Source organism: Amphiprion ocellaris, chromosome 1 (assembly GCF_022539595.1).
Source record: "Amphiprion ocellaris isolate individual 3 ecotype Okinawa chromosome 1, ASM2253959v1, whole genome shotgun sequence".
Classification (NCBI taxonomy): domain Eukaryota; kingdom Metazoa; phylum Chordata; class Actinopteri; family Pomacentridae; genus Amphiprion; species Amphiprion ocellaris.
In genome coordinates, this window is record NC_072766.1 from 5,669,093 (window position 1) to 5,687,919 (window position 18,827).

Below are 18,827 nucleotides of genomic sequence, written 5' to 3' on the forward strand. Positions count from 1 at the left end.
CTAAGGTTTGGAAGTATTTGTGCGACTGTGCGTATGCAACATACAGAGTATGCTGATGGTCGGGTCTTCTTTGGCTCAGCCAGTCAACAACAACTGCCTCGGAAGTCAGTGTATTTCTTGCCTGAACAAAAACACAAAAGGAAGTGTAACCGCTCGGATTTTCAACTGCATAAAAGGTTCACAGGGAGCTATACATAGGTGGAGAGATTTCTAAATGGTGAAGGATAGAGCTGTGATACAAACAGTAATCGCGTCTGACAAGTTATCTTAAAAGTTTAATTGTAGTTCGAGGCTGCAAGTGGTTTCTGTTTGTATAGCTGCTAAAGTAATATCCCGGTAGAAAATGCCTTCCATTTGCTGTGTTTGATTGTTCAGTATGATAAGACACGAAAAAGGCTAAATCAGAGGCCTGTGGGCAGATTCAAGCTCCAAAGAAACTGGGAGTCCAAACAGCCAGAACCCTGACTCGGCCTGATTTTCAGGTTAGGTTCAACTGTTGGACATTTTAGGTCTTAAAGAGGACCTAAAAATAAGCTAACAATGTAAGAAACATAAGCTGTACCTTAAGTCAGGAAATTAAAGAAACACTTCAGTGATTTTACATAAAAAATGTCATTCTACTTGTCTGGAGGAGTCCTTTACTGTTGTCTGTAGCTCTTAAGGAACCTTTCTGAAGATAGAGAAAACAACCCACATGATGTCATATTAATGTTATCAGGGTTATTGCAGATTTTTTTTTGAAGACATCTCAACAAAATCTCTTTGTTACAAGCTTAGTATGTCTAGTTTGGGAGGTGCAGGTGTTCACAAGGCAGAGAGGGTCTAACAAAAGATGCAATCTACTTTCATTATGGGGAATGCAGTATTCAGTTCTGCTGGAGCTTTATCCATTGTATGGACTAAAAGTCAGGATATATAAGCCTGTGGTGCACAGATTGTAACTATTCTTGTTAAAACCAGTGCCACAACACAATGAAGCTGTAATGCTGAATGTTCTTCAACTATTTGGAATTTTGGCCAAGAGGCAGACATGCTGTTGAGTTGGATAACCCCCAGTGAATTTCACATAGGGTCTTGTACTCTGGTTGTGCACGTTGCTGCCGTGCATAGTAACAACATACTACAAGTGACAAACTGGAATTGCTCCTTGAGTGAACGTCACAATGGATTTTCTAACTGCTAAGTGCCAATTCATTTTTAATCGGACAATTTCCCAACTGGTTCAAAGCAGGATAAAGTAGCAGATACAAGTGCCATATGCAGAATTAAAGCAAATCAAACTCAGCACTCTGTGAGGTTCAGTTGTTGTGGCGTTATTTCAGGTTCATGTCTGTGTTGGGTTTCTTTTTTTTTCTCTTCAGGAGTAACCTCTCTGTTAAGTGCCATTTTTAAGATTTAATGAGTTCCAGAATACTCATATATTGTATCTGCTATTCACCTTTCCACTGTTATGTCAAACAATCACGTCTGATTGTTCAAAAGTGCTGCATGTACTGATTCACATTACTGACATGCTGCAAAAAAATATTAGTTGGTAGCACAATTAGAAGATTGGCAGCCTGTGCAGCTTTCTATGCTGCATTTCACATCTTTGCACTCCAGGCTTGGATTTCATGGATAATATGCCGGATCTCACAAAGAAAACTGCTTTATGGCACAGAACAGAGGGAGAGAAGGAGACCTGCAGCTTTTAGAATTTATTGTAATAGCAGATGGTGAAACAAGTGAAAGGTTGATGGCAAAATCACATCTAACATTCCATCTAACAGGCCCTTTAAAGTCCAACTGAACTTAATTTCTTCCCAAAGGCCTCAAAAACTTGGATCTGTGATTTCTTTCACTTTTATTTTCTCTTGTTACCTTTAGGGCATAAGAAATTTGTCTGAAGTGTGGAGTAGAATCAATACCGCAATATCAAGTGAACCCGTTAAACATCCAGCTGTATTTTTCCTGACCAGCAAAGTCTGGGTGATCAGTGTGGGGAGGTGAAAAGAGATCAAGCTTTCCAAGGATGCTGTAGACATCATTTAGACTTGAACTGTGGTGCAAAATTAGTAGCAAATATATATTTAGATATATATTTAAAATCTCAGTACAAGTCTGTTTCTGAAGCTCTGGTCTCACCCCTTATTGGCATTAGTCTCACTATGCCTGAACCTGTTCTCCTGACAGTGACAATGCTGTGCTTTCTCTGCAGCACTGCTGACCTACTAAATCTTTTCTCTCACTTTCATTTCTCTCTGTACAGCCTCAGATCCTCAAAATCCGGCTGGTTTACAGTAGCCGTAGAATGCTTTGGCACTGACAGGAACCATTGCATTAGTTTACTTAAGCTTGCCTTTGAGCTACATCAGCCTGGAGATAATCTGTCTGGATCATTAGCTTCCCTGCCACACTTGAATTCATCTAATTCCCTGACATTAGGGATTGACCAGAGCAGATAACATCTGATGTCATTGTGTTATTAATTGTGGATTACCTTATGTGGCCCTACTGTTGACTCATTTGAATCCACTCTAATATCGTTTCTTATCGCTTTGTGATTTATCACTGGCTGGTTTTGGCCCGCGGCTTTAGGTTGATTCTTTCAGGTTCACTGTTGATTTACATATTCATTAGGAAAGGGTTCACTGCAACCCACAGATGAGGCTGACAGATGCTCCTTTGATACAAGAAAGTGTTTTAATTACGGTAAATTAGGTATTTCTGACATTCAAACCTTGGAGGCTGGTTAACAAGATACTTATCTGTAATATATAAAAATAACGAGCACTCAATTTCAACCTTCAATATCTTAACGTAGCTTCAAAGGTTAGAAAATGACTTTGCATCAGATACTAGTTCCACCTTATATCATCTTCTGCATATTCATTGTTTAATTTCAACTACAGCGTTTGCCGTTCTAGTGATATTTTTTTAATGCCACCGTACTGTATTCTGCATGAAAATGAGAAATAGTGCACACAGATAAATACACACTGTATTTAATTAACTATACACAGAGTGCTGCTGGTACAGTGTGTTCTAGGAATGTGTCCGTGGAATAAAACTGAAATAATATGAATGAAAATAACATCACTGCATTCAAGTTTACATAAACAAATATAACCAACTCAAATTCAACACAATTAGAACATTTTTGTTAAATGTAACTAAATAGATTCACATGAACAAAAACTAACTGTAGCCATCCAATGGAACTAAGTGATGTTAGGTACTGTTGAGTTTTTTTTGTTAGATATTTGTGCACCACTTTGAGTCGCAGTGGATGTTGACATAACTAAAGAACACAAAAGCAAAGGTTTTCTTTTCAAATACTTCACCATAACCAGAATACCTTATGTTGAGATACAGGTGCGAGTCCTTAGAGAAACTGTTAAATCAACAAGGATAATGAACCCCCTGAGTGTCTCATTTGAATACACAACAGCGAGCATGCCGCCCATCTCCACCTATAAGAATGCTTTCTTAGTTGTTGACCTTGTTTAGAGATGCTCTGTACTCAAAACAGAACGGAAAGACCATTGAGAGCGACATAAATCCGTTCAGTCTGCAATTCAAAAACTGAAGTTTGGAAGAACACCTTCCTCTAACTTTACCTTGATGTCAACACAGGGGAGCGAATTGCATATGCAAACCCAAAACGACAGTAATGTTTCCAATCTGGATTACTTCTCTTTTTACTAAAGTTTCTCAAGGCGTCTCATTTTGCATCTCACTAGTAAACTTGTGGTGTTTACAGAAAATGCTGGAGGATATATTTTCAAATAAACATACATACAGAGTTCTAAGTTACAATGTACCTTATTTTTCAAAGCTGAATGGGAAACGGGGTGAAGAATTTTTTTATTTTATTCTTTTTTTTTGAGAAAGGGGTTAAGTTTCGTTCCTGTATAATAAATAAAATACAGCCCTCCCCATACACTAACATAATTTCACCAAAAGAAGCATACATCGGACTTTTGTGGCAGTGATTCAGAAGTATTTTGACAGGTTAATGACATATTTTATGGCTGACAGACAAGTAAAATATTAACGGATTTACATTATAACTGTCAGCTTGCTGCAATCATTTTGTACTTATAGCCTGTTCACTCAACAGACACAACAACTAAAGCCTTGTACATATGAATGGCATCAAGCAACCTTTATTTTCTTGGCGTGTAAAGGGATTATGACACAAAATAGACAAACAAATAATGTTAAATACAATATTGACTTTGCGTTTTGGTTGGGAAAATGTGAACAGAACTGCACTGGACTTATGCAGCTACTTTTTTAAGTACAGCAATGTATATCAGGGGAGCTTAAAAAAGCAAAATGGCCGATATTAATAATTCTTTTTTACTAGAGAAGAACTGAGAACACATGAGCATCATGACTTTTTTGCAGCTCTGTTCTTAATCTCATTGCAACTGCACCAATAAAGAAATGAAGGCTTAAGTCTTGACCACCCAACACACCACAACTGTTGAAAAGTGCTGAAAAATAGGGATATTTTTTCACACCGTCAGCTGTAATGCTGTGGAACATCAACATAAACATTCTCAAACAGCGTTCAACATGCTGACAGCGACAACTTCAGGAATCTCTTCAACCAGCTGATGAAATTTTAATTGACTATCAGTGTCTGATGGTTAGACTTTGTGTCTGATCATGTCGGTATGTGCCTTACATTCGGCGCCCAGCTGTGACTAGTGCCTGATAAAAGAAAACCACAGACTAAAATAACTGCTTCCAATAGCAAATTTCACAGTGATATTATTACTATTTCATGATTTTTGAGAGGGAGGCAGAGAGGAGCATTAACAAGAGTGGCACATTTTTACCAAAAGTCAACTGGGAGCACACACGACTAAGAGATTTCATTGTTTTTTGAATATTTAAACGCATCTGCAAAGTACAATACAATATTTAGCCGTTAACCCAAAGAGATTTTAACTTTAAGCTGCAATGTGTCCACCATTTGTACAGCATGTGCATTGCAAAGCGGTCACAACAACGGATTCTGTAATGATATCTGCTTTGGTTTAATAAGGCTAGATGCTTGTAAAGGACATGTGGAACCAGTAATACACACACTGTAGCATGTTACAGTCACAAGTGTAGGCACAGCTTGCCTCAAATGCTCATGAATCTCACTTTTTTTTTAATCTGTTTTAGATATAAATGCCTTTTTATTACTGCATATCCAGGATAAAAAAGACATACTGAACATTGGTTCAAAGGCTCAGAGAGAAACTAGCCTCCTAAAAACACTGGGATTCACCCCAAGCCATGGAGCAAGAAACCTTGGAGTGATTTTAGACTCTGATCTTAATTTCAAGGCTTGTGTGTGGGGTGCCACAAAAACAGCTTTTTATCTATTGAAGAACACTTCCAAAGTGAAGCCATTTCTCTCTCTAAGCAACACAAGAGACTAATGCAGGCTTTTACAACTAGGAGGCTAAACTACTGTAATGCTCTTTTTTCTGGTCTGCTGCCGAAAACAATCAATCAGTTATAATTAATCCAGAATTGTGCTTCACGAGTGCTGACTAAGTCCAGGAGGAGAGTACACAATACACCAGTTTTAAAGTCTTCATACTGGTCGCCTGTTGGCTTTCTCATTGATTTTAAAATTCATTTAATATTTTATAAGGCACTACATGGTCATGGGTTGCACCAGAGTATCGATGATAAATGCTTTTAATTTATGAAGCATGACGGCCCCTCAGTTCCTCCACTTCTCTGTTTTGCTGTTCCAAAAATTACAGGGGTAAACATCCCGTGATGCTGTTTGCAGTCATTAACCTCCAAGCTGCTGGAACGCTCTTCTAGAGGATTTCAGAAAAGCTGAAAATACTCTTATTTTTAAACATGGACTGATCTTTTAAGACTTTGATGTAGTGTATTATAATATTTAGAATTCTTTAAAACTCAAATGGTGTTGTACTCAGTGCTTTTAATGCTCAATGTATTACTTTTATTTTATTTTGCCATTGTAATAAAACACTGTTTTTGGTTGTATTATTAAATTATTATTTTTCTGTGGGGAGTTTGATTTAATAATTGTTTCTCTAAGTTATTATTTGCATTTTTACTTTTTTATTTATTTACTTTTAATTTTACATTTCACTACTTGTATTGTTTTGTTCCTGGTATTTTACGTTTTCTTGTGTGCATTAGTTGAGCAAATGGCAAATACTATTCTGTGAGTTTGCCAATCACTTGTGAAGCAGTTGCAGCAATATTTGCACTTGCTTTGTAAAGTAATACATGAAAGTGCAAATGTTTTTTGGCATTTTTACCAAATGTAAATAGCATAAGCAATACTACAAATGAGACTTTTTCAGCAACTTGCATGCAGTTCTGTTTCTCGATGCCACACAGTTTCTGGACACTTTTGTTTTTGCTCCTGTTACATTTTTACTCACTGTGGGCTCATTTTTTCCACATCAATGTAGGGAGTTGAGAGAACTCAAAAATGTCTTTGTTCTCTATAGCATAGTAATATTGTCATAAATCTAAAGAAAATTGGAAAAAAAAAACTGTTTCACAACACACACAGTGTCCATGATGTAACTAATTGGGGAAAAAACAACAACAGAGGGCTCCACATGCAATAGATATTTATCTATTTGCATTTTTACAAACAGGTGTTTTCACACTGCTCTGTACATCAACTGTAAAGAAGACATTTCTTCATGCTGTATGTATCTTCCGACAACCTACCAACCACCTTTCTCTTCTTTTTATTGTTTTTAAGCCTTTTTTACTCAAGTATTTGATTGTATTTGGAAATTTTAAATGAGATATGTAGAATGAAGGGATTTTTAAGAGATATCACAATTTTTAGCTCAGATTTAGTCAATTTTTCCAAAGGAATGGCCCGTCATACATGAATCACTCAAGGACCGTCTGAAAGTTAACAATCTGTCAATTCTTTCTGGTTTTACCGTTTCTGGCTCTGACAAAATGGTGTCATTTTATGAGTTTGAAACTATAACCTTTCAAACCTTTCAAACAAAACATGCTGGCAGGTTCTGAGGCCTCAGAAATTTGGAGTCTTTCATGTTATATCAGGCTATTTGTCTCATTTGTTTAGTGCTAAGTTTTAAAAGCCTGTTAGCTGCAGCACTGTACCTCAAACTGACAATGCCATCCTTGGAGCCTTGCACTCTTGCTAGTGTTGCTAAAAATGTACAAGAGTTGGCACAGAATAAGAGAAGGTGCCACTCAGCTCGTACGTACACTGTGTCCTACCTGGCTGTACAGGATTCAAATTTGTGAGTCTGTATTTTCAGGAACATAAGAATTCCCATCAGAAATGAAGCAACGTAATGGACTCATGGAGAGCTTGGAGGTTAGAGAATAATGTCTCTTATTCCATACAGCTCATACTCTATACCAGGTAATAGCCTTTTTTTTTCTTTGTGACTCACACAGTATTGGGGTTCTGTGGATTTAGGCTTCTTTAAATTCTTACAACTATTCTACCTTTCATTGTCCAGAGTTAGAGTTTAATAGGGTGGGGTGGAGCGGCACTGAAAGTCGGTATATTGGACTTATATGAGTGAAAACATTGCCTGGCCTCGAGGGGGAATGCTCAGTTGACTTAAATGCAGCACTTTTACTGTAACGGCTTCTTCAATTCACAGAGCTCTTTTGAAGCAGAGCACTAGTTCCAAAGTGAACAAAGAACTTTTGACTAGACGGAGAAACAAAGACTGAGACAGATTGATAGAAACATACAGCAGGGAGACAGACAGCATCTACGTTTTGTAAGAATGGCTGTGGAGCTGCATGAAAAATCTGTCTCTTGCTGCTCCGATAACAAAACAGACGGTTATGTTTCTATCAATCCGTCTCTCAGCAGATTCCATAAGATCACCGGTCTTCTGTTCTTGTTTATGTTAAACTTGAACAAATTGGTTTTCAATGATGCATAAGATCTCGATTTGAATAGAGGAACAGGTTTTGGTCTGATCCTCACAACCGAAACAGCAAATCAGACCTTTGTTTTGGTGACATTTCAGCACAGCACAGCATTGAAGCACAGCATGTATGACACAAGAACCACAGCTTTATTTCAAGTGCACCATTTTAACACAAAGTACAATTCTGGCTATAAAATCTACCTACAAAGATAATGTTTAATCTGTATGTCGTGGTGGATTCGATGTCTTACCAAGTGTTAGAAAATGAACGCCAAGTCAAGCAACATATATCTATATACCTATAGCACAGTTTAAGCTACAAGAAGCTCAAAAGCAGTGAGCAAAAACCACTCAGTGCGAAGAAAATGAATGTCAGGGAAGCACACAACAGAGTGACCACCATCTGATCTCAGAGAAAAGTGCTGCTCTGCAACAACTTTCTTCTCCTTTTGTACATCGGTCCTCCGGGAGAACTCCCTGGATAACACAATTCTGAGGCCAGAACCAGAGACAGACCCTAAGCGCGATGAAGTCCTACACTTGAGAGATGAAAGATGCTTTCACACAATAGATGAAGGGCAGAGAGAGAAAAATAAAGAGATAAAAAAAGAACTTTTCTTGCTGAACTTGAATGTCGTATATTAGTTTTGCTACTTAGATAGTTAAGGAAACAGCTTTTTACACGGTTGAAATGTTTGTTCAGTGAAGTTCCTCTTGCAACCTGTTTCATCAGAAAACGCTGACCCCCCCTCCATCACCTTGATCTCATTTCAGCATCTTAGAACAGAGGCAATTCCAACTGTGCAGTAATGGGAGAGAATTGTTTTGGTAATGCATTCGCTGTGTTCTCTGGACGCCGTGCAGCATTCTGCCTTCTAGTCCCTGCACTCCAAATTCATAAAATCTGCTTATTAGAATTCTGCCACAAGTCCGGCTGAATTCCTTGAGCCCATTAGCGGTTGTTGAGAATGGTTTGGGCTGGCCTCAGCATCGACTGTAATGACAAGGACAGGGTGCCAGGAGGAATCAATGCTTCTCTGTGGCTCAAGAATTAAACTGTAACAGCAAGACTGCTCCCATTGAGTGCTGGACTGCCCTCTTTTTCAACCACTTAATTGATCATGGTTTTATTTATCTTGTCACAAGACTTTAACCTAATTTGTTTTCCATTCGCTCACAAAGCACCTTCATTGAATAACCATGTTAACAATGCAGAGTATTTCATTTATTTATTCCCCCCCCTTCTCTGAACACACTTTAGATGTTGCATCTGTGTTAATTTACATTTGGCAGGGGCACTTTTAAACTTGTGTAATTAATTATCATATCAAAATATAATCTCGACATTAATTTCTGTCGGCACGCACACATTCATGATGTATCTTTTCATTAGAGAATATTCCCTTTGTATGTGTTTTTATACAACAGAGAGAGCGGAAGGGCGGAGGGCTGAGATGAATCCCTTTCCCTTTGTTCTTTCTGAACAAAGCAGAGGTGCATCATGCATATCTTCTTTACTCTGCAACTATGCAAAGATGTCCTTGTAATTGGGTGATATTTTTTACTGCAAAACTCGCCGCGTGCATTTCCATTACATTTATGTCATAAAATACCCTCCTCACTATCGTCAACTTAAATGGAATGTCAATACTTAGTGTGTGGAATGGGGAGCGTGGAAATGAGCTTAACACTGGGACCCATAAACATAAAGTTTAATGCCGCCACCAAAGGAAGGGCCAATCACGGCGTAGCTTTGCAAATCAAAGAATAATAATCACAGATTTTCTTGCCTAGCCATCTCAACAGCTTAATATAAATAAGTTAGGAGCACCCTCTTGCGTGTTCTCATTTCCTAATCATCACCAATTTCCACCCATTCATTCTATTTTCCTTTGCACTGCGCACTCTGACTCTTCCACCCCTATCCGTTGTATAGTCTTTTTCTTTTTTTCTTGTTATTTTGTTTTCCATTGATGAAGTCCAGGCAAAATGTTAAAAAAAGGAAAAGAAAGAAGAAGAAGCAAACAAGCAATGAAAAATAACCCCAGCTAAATCTAATTACTTTGTATGAAGAAAGGATTGCATTGTGGAATAAGCAGCAGCACTGCTCAGCTGATCTGAGTCTGATGTCCAGAGGGAAATTCCCCACACAGGGCCACTTTATGGGCTCATTTACATTACCAGAGCTCTGACTGTAAGTCAGCAGGCTGCTAAGAAGGAGACAGCCATGCCAGCGCAGGGTGATTATGGCCGTAATATATTAACCGATAGTGGGCAATTTCCAGAGACAAGTCAGATGATGCTGTGATTGATTTTACCGTGCTGTAAGTGTTAATATTAACACTACTAGGAGTGGAATGTGCTCAATGTCATATTTTAGTTGTTCCGACCGATCTACGGTTTTCTTTTCGGCCGCCAGTTTTGGAATAGTCCTCCAATTTATTATGTTTTTTTTTTTTTTTTTTTTAATCAAATCGCCTTATTTGTCTATGCAACATAGTAATTGCATTGATGTATTGATGAGATTAGTTAATAAATAAACACATGAATGGCTAAATAAATGAGTAATCATTGAAAAACTGCTTGAATAAGTCGTCCACAAACTGTAATAAGTAAAGTGTCGTTTCTCCCTCATGATTCCTGCCGCCAGTCACAAGATAAACATCATGTTCTTTTCCGAGCAGCAAACACACACACAACACTTGTTGAGAAATGAATGTTGTCTTGTGATGTCAAGGAAGAGTGCATACACTGGTATCTCTAAGGTAATTAAACAGAATTAAAGGTCTGCTGTGACTCGGAAGGCTTGGCAGGGCTAGACTAATGGTAAAGCTAATTAAAGTGTATTTTATCCCCCTAATGAAACTCATCTTCTCAGCCCACAGTATCGAGACAAGTTCTGCAGAGTAGCTTTATAGTTTCTCTGAGGCTTTCAGGTGTATGTTGTTATTCTTACTTCTACATGTTGGTCATTAAAATTCATTTTCTTCAGGTTTAACAGTGTAGCAACATTAGTCTTTAATCTATAAACCATAAAGGCCCCTCAGATCCTTTGCTTCTTCTGTTTTAGCTGTTTCAAAGAACACAAAGGGCTTTACTTCTACTTCAGATGGAGTTTTCTACACTAATTTAAGTTTACATGTACTTTAATTTTGGCTATGCAATGCTTTTGTCCAGTGTAACAAGTAAATAAGTACGGTCAGCTTCCAAAAGAGCAAGAGCTAAATCTCTAAAACTGCGTTGTGTATTTCTCCCAAACTAGCAGGTTGCATGGCGTGACTATAATGCTCATAGGTCATACTCTATGGTGCAAAAGACCAAAGTTTCTAACTTCTTAATGGCCTGTGGTATAGTTCTCTGTTGTGCCTATTTGTGCGAATTTGAGAATTTAAAAGCTAGTTGCAGTATGTTGAATGCTCCACTTTCCTCTCACAGTTATATGACTTGTAGTTTTGGTAAAATACTAACTTTAAATTGAGATTAGATATGAATAATATTATCTGCTGATGTTTGAAACATTTTATCCCCTGTCAAGTGCATGCTGGGATCCAGGCTCCAAACCGCCAGCAATCCTACACAAATTAAGAAGGTATAGAAATTTACATGTAAGGGTGTGATTGATATCAGCAGATGGGTCAATATATAACTGAGGGACGTTTCAAGTCCATGGGATATATCTTGCATACATTTTTATTAAAAGTTAAAAAAAAAAACTAATGTTTTTTATGTTCATTATGATCATGTCTTTACAAATTCCATAATTATTTATTATGGAAACAATCACTTATGAATAAAAAATTACTAGATATCACTAAAATGTCAACTAAATAACTTTCCCAATTTGATAACAACCAATTAATTAGCTAATATATATCACATTTTATTATTATTATTATTATTATTATTATTATTATTATTATTATTATTATTATTATTATTATTATTATTATTATTAATAATTAATTTTAGAAGAATCTTTCTGTAAAAATGCCATGTGGTGTTTGGTTATAGGCGGCCATGTTGATTTTAGGCCTGAAAATAGCAAAAATGTCAACTATGAAACCTGTCAACTATGTTACAGAAAGTCCCGCAATTATATATTGACCCAGATATTGTTCAACCAATCATGTATTCTGAAAGATTCTATTCAAAAAATGTGGAATTACTTTTTGGCAGTGTCAGGCAATCAGTCTAACAATTCATAATTGTATGTATAAATGTGCTTGTGTTGAGAAGATTTTTCATGTGGAAGTGTATATACCCCCTGAAGCGGCTGGTTCATGCCCCTGCCTTGTGAAACTACTCCTGCTGTCCAACCAAGGTCAAAAGTGGCTCCTTGTCTAATCTATCATTTACAGGAACTTGTTGTTAAATTGGGCAATGATTTCTCTGCGTCATGAACCACACAGTAAACAAAGGAGGTACTGTGTATTCTACCACAGTAACATGAGACGCTCTTGTTCACTTGTGATTATTGCCCCTTCTCCGACACGAGGAGATCAGTTTATCACCACGTGAAAATGTATTCCTCAGCTGATACTGAACTGCAATGTAGTTTAGCACCTCTAATCCCAAAAAGACCAAAAAATCAGGCTGTTTCTATAATGCTTTGCTCGTTTAATTTTCGTTTTTTCTGCAACCCTGTAAATTGCTGGAGTGTTTGTAACATGGGACTCCCTGTCAGTCATTCTAACCTCAGTTTCTTCAGCCTCACTCTCCATTCAGGAAATAGGAACCCGAATCAGTTTTACTCCAAATAATCATCTACATCACTGTTTGTCATTTATCAGTGATTTTTGGATTGAACATTGTGTTTATTTTTGTTTGTTTTTATACATTGAGTCACCAGACTGCAAGAATTAGGAGATCCAAACATTAATTTTAATGCTAATTTAAGTTAAATGAAGAGAAAGCGTTAAATAAAGAAAAAAAAATGGTATGCAAAAGTAGACTCCTCAATACTATAACTTTAATGATCTGCAATATTTGGACATAAAATGTTCCACTTTTTTTCCATTTCAGGTAATGGAAAGTGTATCAACATCTCACGTCACTGCTAGCACTCAGTCAATCTCAATAACCTGCTTTACTCATGTACCTTATTTTTGTTGTCAGCGCTGACAGTATCGCACACTGCAACCAAGGATTTACCACAATCACTCTGACTATGTGGAGTGAAAAATGATCAATTATAATGTTGCCAGCTCTCACTTCCCCTCTCTCTGTCACTTATCACACTGGTGATAAATGCCCTGGTACTAATAAATAATCTCACATTCTGGGTGGTTTATGGAGAAGGACTGCCATTAATTAGATTGACAGACAAGTAGAATATATTAAGATGATGCATAATGAGATAGAGTATTGCTCAACCCCTTTTCACCCATTTCCCTTGTCTTTATCCAATAATTGGAGGAATTTGCAAAGGGTTGCGTGAAAAGTTTCTCGTTTAAATGATCTGGCACATTTTAATAGAATGCTGATTTTATCCCAGTGGTAAAAATAATACACATCCTACACATCTTCATTTATCAGAATAATAGCAACCTTTATACACAGTTTGGATTTTACCATGCATGCCATGGTAAAAAAAAAAAAACACAACCCCTGTATAAATAACACACCATTGGCCGTTGCACTGGCTGCAAGGGTAAGAAAACTGTATCAGTTTATGTAGACAAAGTGTTCAAAAATGTCCCCTCAATTATTTTGTGCGCCCGCGGTTGCTGGTTTAAATGGATGAGCCCTAACTATTCAAAGCACAGCCCTATTTTCTCCACCGCACATCAGACAGAACAGAAGCAGGGCCAGCAGAGCTCACTGATGTCTGCTCAGGGATCATGGTAAGCAAATTTTAATTTAAGACCAGTATGTCTATTAGCTTAATGCTCCAAGGTTTTATGGCAGTTACAGAATTAATGTGTTGAAATATAAGCTTGTGAGAGATTCAAAATGAGCAAAATATTCATAAAGAAAATTGCATACATTAATGTTTGCTTTTATAACTTTTACCACATGTGACTAATATTAGTTTTGGCTAAACTAGTGTTAATTTAACTTAAGCTATGAGCTAATGGAAGTACAAAACATGTGTGAATCATGGAGGATACAATGTTAAATGGACAGTTCTTATGTGAGTCTAACTTTTGCTGTGTAAGTTTCCAAAGTAGAGTTCATTATTAATGTTATTTGGGTAAAAGGAGTGCATATTAATTTCATAGGCTAGGTTTGCGCCTTAACTATTTACCAATACATGATGGACAGATATACATGTTGTCTGTGCAGCAACTGCAACCTCATAGCAGAAGTAATGTCACAAATTAACCAAAGGCAGATGCACCTATTCTGTAAAATGCCCCTGTCAATATTTTGGAGATTTCTGATGTGTAGGTAATGTCTTTAAGAAAGATTTTCAATGTTGCTAATACAAGAACCATAAATTCTTCACGAAGTAACAAACAGAGAAACATCTGTGCGATGTTATACAATCCAAGATGTCTCTGCAGTAATTTCACTGCAGTGAGAGTTAAAATATTCAGTATTTGTTTGGACTCTATTAGCAAGGTAAACAGTGGCACAGCAAAATGCTCAGCTATCTTAAAGTGCGCACTGCAGATTTAAAGTGTGCACATGTTTTTTTAATGGCACTCTGCATCGATGCTTGTTGGCCAATCAATTAATCATGTTCATATTCAAGAACTATACTGCTAATTAAATGAACTCTCTCATTTGTTTTTCATACAGGCAGCAACAAGTGAACAGGCTTGTGGGAGTCTCAAATCAGAAAGACAGTGATGGTAATGTAATGAGGACACCCTCCATCTCTAACGAAACCTAATTTTATTCAGCTTGATGCTTTATATCTTTTAACCACACTAATGCCTTTTTTTTGTTGTTGTTTCACTGGTTAATTTTCAAACTGAGATTGTGAATTTGTACATAGAATGATTTTGCAGGAGATTCACAAAAAGGTAATTGTAGCTCATTCAGATTTCTCATTCTGAACTGTACAATAAATCCCATTTACAACTTTCAAGTGTCTTTTGCATTCTTTTCCAAGTTAAATGTGTAGTGGTAATCAAAAATAATTGATGCAGCACCTGCACCAGTGTTCTCTGATGACAATGCTCCAACCAAAAGAAAAAAAAAAGTCTCATAATTTTCTTTGGAGGCACGTCTCTCAAGAAATTATAATGTTGTATCTGATTGAACTGTACATGTCTAGCATTCACTCAATTCTGTGTATCCTGAATACACTTTTAAATGATTGCATGTACATAGGAACGATTTGCTGGGTTCATGTTCAAAATGTGTGAGTATGTGCGTGTACTGTGGTGGGGGTGGTAGCTGTTTATGACTGCGTGCATGAGTCAGGCTATGGAGGCAGTTTCATGCCAGTGACAGCAGACAGTCAGACAGGCTGACTGGCGTGTTGCCATTCAACATAGTTGAGTCTAATACAGCATCAACAAAATAGCCTCCACCTGTGTTGCATAGCTAAATAAAGCTGTGAGCAGCTAGTACACTGGTAGCCAAGCTATAAACAGAGAAATAACTCAGAATAAGTGCAAGTGAGTCGACTATTTTTAGGAAACTGTCTTAAGGAAGCAACTTTGGCTAACAATATGGCCTTCACTGATAAGAAGCACAAGTTGGATGTTATATAGCACTGCTGCCCAGATAACCCATTTCTTCTTTTCTCTCTGCTTCTGCTCTGTGTGTTGTTGTTGGTCATCTGGAAGTCAGTTAAAGACAGTGATTTATGCCTGGGGTTTCATGCAGCATAGCCTCATTACACACAGCCATTTTGAGAATCAGCAGATAATTACAGTATACATCATAGACCTCATGGGGCCCAGCAGATTCAGTCCATTCCACTGGCCTGTCATTTAGGGCACAGGGCCTCAGGAATGGAAAAGTAGATTCTAACCTCATTTGCTCTTCATTTTGGAGAAATTCCTGTTGAAAATTCATTATGAAATGTTGATTTTGTTGCTTTACTATAAATAGTTTCCTTAATGATGTATCTTAATGCCATTAAATAAAGACAGTACAGAGTCAAGTTCATTTGAGGACCGTAAAATAGGCTTATTAAAAATGATTAGTGTGTGATAAGTATTATACTTTGCTATTGTGTTTAATTTCCCCATGTTGGGGTTTGTGGGCTCTTAAAACTGTTACATCTTCTTTAGACTACCTGTATAAATGACATCCAGGCCATAGATAAACAAGCAACTCTAACAGACTTCTTTTTCAATCTTCCGTGAAGGGAACATTAACTCGTGCCCGAACTGAACTGAACCCTGAATATCTGGACCTTCGTCCGCGAGCTGAGCTGAACCCTGAATATTGGACACCTTGCACCCCTTTAGTGAGTACTGATGGTCCCATTTCTAACTAAACGATCACCCTCGATTCACCTAATACAAGTCGCTGTACACCATTTTACTTCAGCACTCCATGCAGTGGCATGTTAAGCTCAGTTATGATTTGTCAGATTCAGTCCCATTTTCTCATCCGTGCCTCCATCCTTTGCTTAGGCATGCTTCTGTGTGAGACGCTTCACTGGAATAGGCTGTGCTTTCTTCACATTTTCTCCTTTTTCTCTGTACGATGTTTAAATACCGTATGTTTTGCCTCTGAGTAACAGTGACATATTGTACTTACAACATCATTAAATTCAAGGCCTAATGCGATGCTAATATTTATGCCATTTTTACTTGAGTAATAAGTATTTGTCTCATTACCTCCATGCTTGGAAAACACAGTGCTTGATAGTCATCTGGGGGTTGGAGGAGGTTTGCTTGTGCTGCTTTGCTTGCACACTGGTGAATCTTAATGATGTCAGTTTTTCTTACTCTCTGTTATCAACTACAGTATATCAACATGGGGCGGGGGGTTTATGTAAACTTGGACTCTAACCATATTCTGCCTCCATTGCAAACCGCAGTGCCAAGTTTATTTATTTTTGCCCTTTCATGATGCAGAAATAATTTGCTATCTGTACATTCCTTACTCATCACTCTGTATTATTCTTCACACAGTGGTAGTAGAGGAGTTTTCTGTAGCAGCTGCTCTATCTACTGTATCTTTTTCTGTCCATCTATATCTATACGCATCTTTTCTTCATGATATCTGTGTTGTGTGCGTGGAATATTCCATCAAAAGCTTGAACCTTGAGATCAAGGACTTTGCTCAGACATTAGTGAATCCATAAGGGGTTATTGATTTGAATGCTTTTTTCTTTGCTGCAGTTTCAAATGATACAACTTTGCTTTACCAGGCATGTTTTCAAACACTACTTTTCAGTTTTACAAGAGACAAGACTGACTTACTAGGGGATGTGACGGAGATATGTCTAGTTACCCTAAAAAACAAACAAAAAAAGCATATCAGTTGCCCCTTACATTTTTGATCAATGCATTTTACTTTGCCCCACATATCGTGAGGGCATTGGTAACTTCATATATTTGCATTTTTAAATAAATGCCAGAAGGGAAGAAAAGGCTTTTATTTATGTAGTAATGTTCACAAAAGTTGTACTCTTTGTTTTCCCTGCATTAAATTTTAATTGCTTGCTGTGCACCCTTGGGTTCACCATCAGCAAATGGGAAAAGCTACCAAGGCAGAAGTACAAACACAGCGTAGTCCCTATTACCCAAACTCCCATTGGGCAGAGATCAAGTCCTCAGGTACACTGCTGTGTTGTGCACCGATTTTATACTGTAGCTGGGGTCAGCACAGTCGGCAGGTCAAACAGTCCCTTGGCATGACACTGGAACCCTTGGAATCATTGCAAATGTCACCAAGAGTTATTTCTGTGTCATTCCTGTGTGGGCAGCTGATGCAGAGGGGAGTCAAAGATTCCAATGTGCATACATTATGGGAGCTAGAAACTTCTTTTCTTTGTATGCAAATGTGTGAGCAGTTCTCTTTGAAATGAATGGCCTGCCATGTTTGCCACCTCATCCTTTGCTTAATACATCCATGGCTGCGAGCACAAAATGCCTTTTGACTTCCGCCTGCTACCTTCTCCTGCCCCTCCACACAGTCCTCTCCTCAGACCATGTTCAACTGTGTTCAACTCACAGTGTACTGGGCTGGGAGTGAAAGCTAGAACCGAGCAGTCGTACCATAATGGTCCACAGTCAGCCCCTATCCACACTGTAGTGTTGAGAAACTGATGTCCCATGCAATATGTCACAATGCTTATTAAAGAACTACAGAAGCAGTGGCTCAACATGTAAATATCTAAAACGGTGTCCCTTAGGATCTCCTTTAATGTCCACAAAACTGCTCGTAGACAGTGTTTCTCAATTTGTATGATTTCATTAAATGGAAACCCCACTGGTAATTTAAATAAACAGGAGAAGAGCCCTTTGTTTAAAGCTTGATAAAAGATTCTCATGAGTACCAGTCCATTGGTAACACAGTGCGCTGTTGCTTGTGCAAATACATCAATGCCGCTTCTCTTATTAGACAACAATTCATGTTGAGTTCTATTAACAAATGCTACTTTTATCTTTGCTGAAAGACAGCTTTTATTAACCTGAGACATATTCCCCAAACATATAAATGGTTGAGGGACCTGTAATATGATATATGGGACAGTCTATGTTTTGTGTCTCCCCAAAGCCCACAAAGTCAATATCTGGACTTTAGCCTGATTTAATGAACAGAATTTCTCACAGATCTTTCCGGAGCTGTATTCAGTGGGATATCTCTCTGGCTTTGTTAAAGCACTGTGCTGTTTGCTTATTGGGCCTCACCGGACTAAAAGAAACTCGAAGACTAGCACACGCATGCGCACACACACACTCAAACATGTACACTCACACACCACCGCCGCTGAGGAGGCCCCTTTTCTTCCAGCCCAAGAGGGAATGATGACTCTCATTATCGCCTCAA

The 18,827-nt window shown here is 37.9% G+C and overlaps 1 protein-coding gene and 1 long non-coding RNA gene across 6 annotated transcripts in view; one reads left to right on the plus strand and one right to left on the minus strand.

The window, feature by feature from the left end:
- Positions 1-18,827, minus strand: part of LOC129349311 (uncharacterized) — a 307,367-nt gene that overhangs the window by 41,913 nt on the left and 246,627 nt on the right. The window lies entirely within an intron of this gene.
- Positions 1-18,827, plus strand: part of LOC111562565 (protocadherin-9) — a 214,735-nt gene that overhangs the window by 39,254 nt on the left and 156,654 nt on the right. For 2 of the 5 annotated variants that reach the window (XM_023261155.3, XM_023261170.3), the window contains exon 3: positions 16,189-16,290. The exons of 2 other annotated variants lie outside the window; for them this stretch is intronic. In XM_023261155.3, the coding sequence (XP_023116923.1) occupies positions 16,189-16,290 (102 nt within the window). Of the gene's footprint in view, positions 1-14,663; positions 14,730-16,188; positions 16,291-18,827 lie in introns of those variants that run through there. One more of the 5 variants, XM_035944077.2, reaches the window with a different exon arrangement.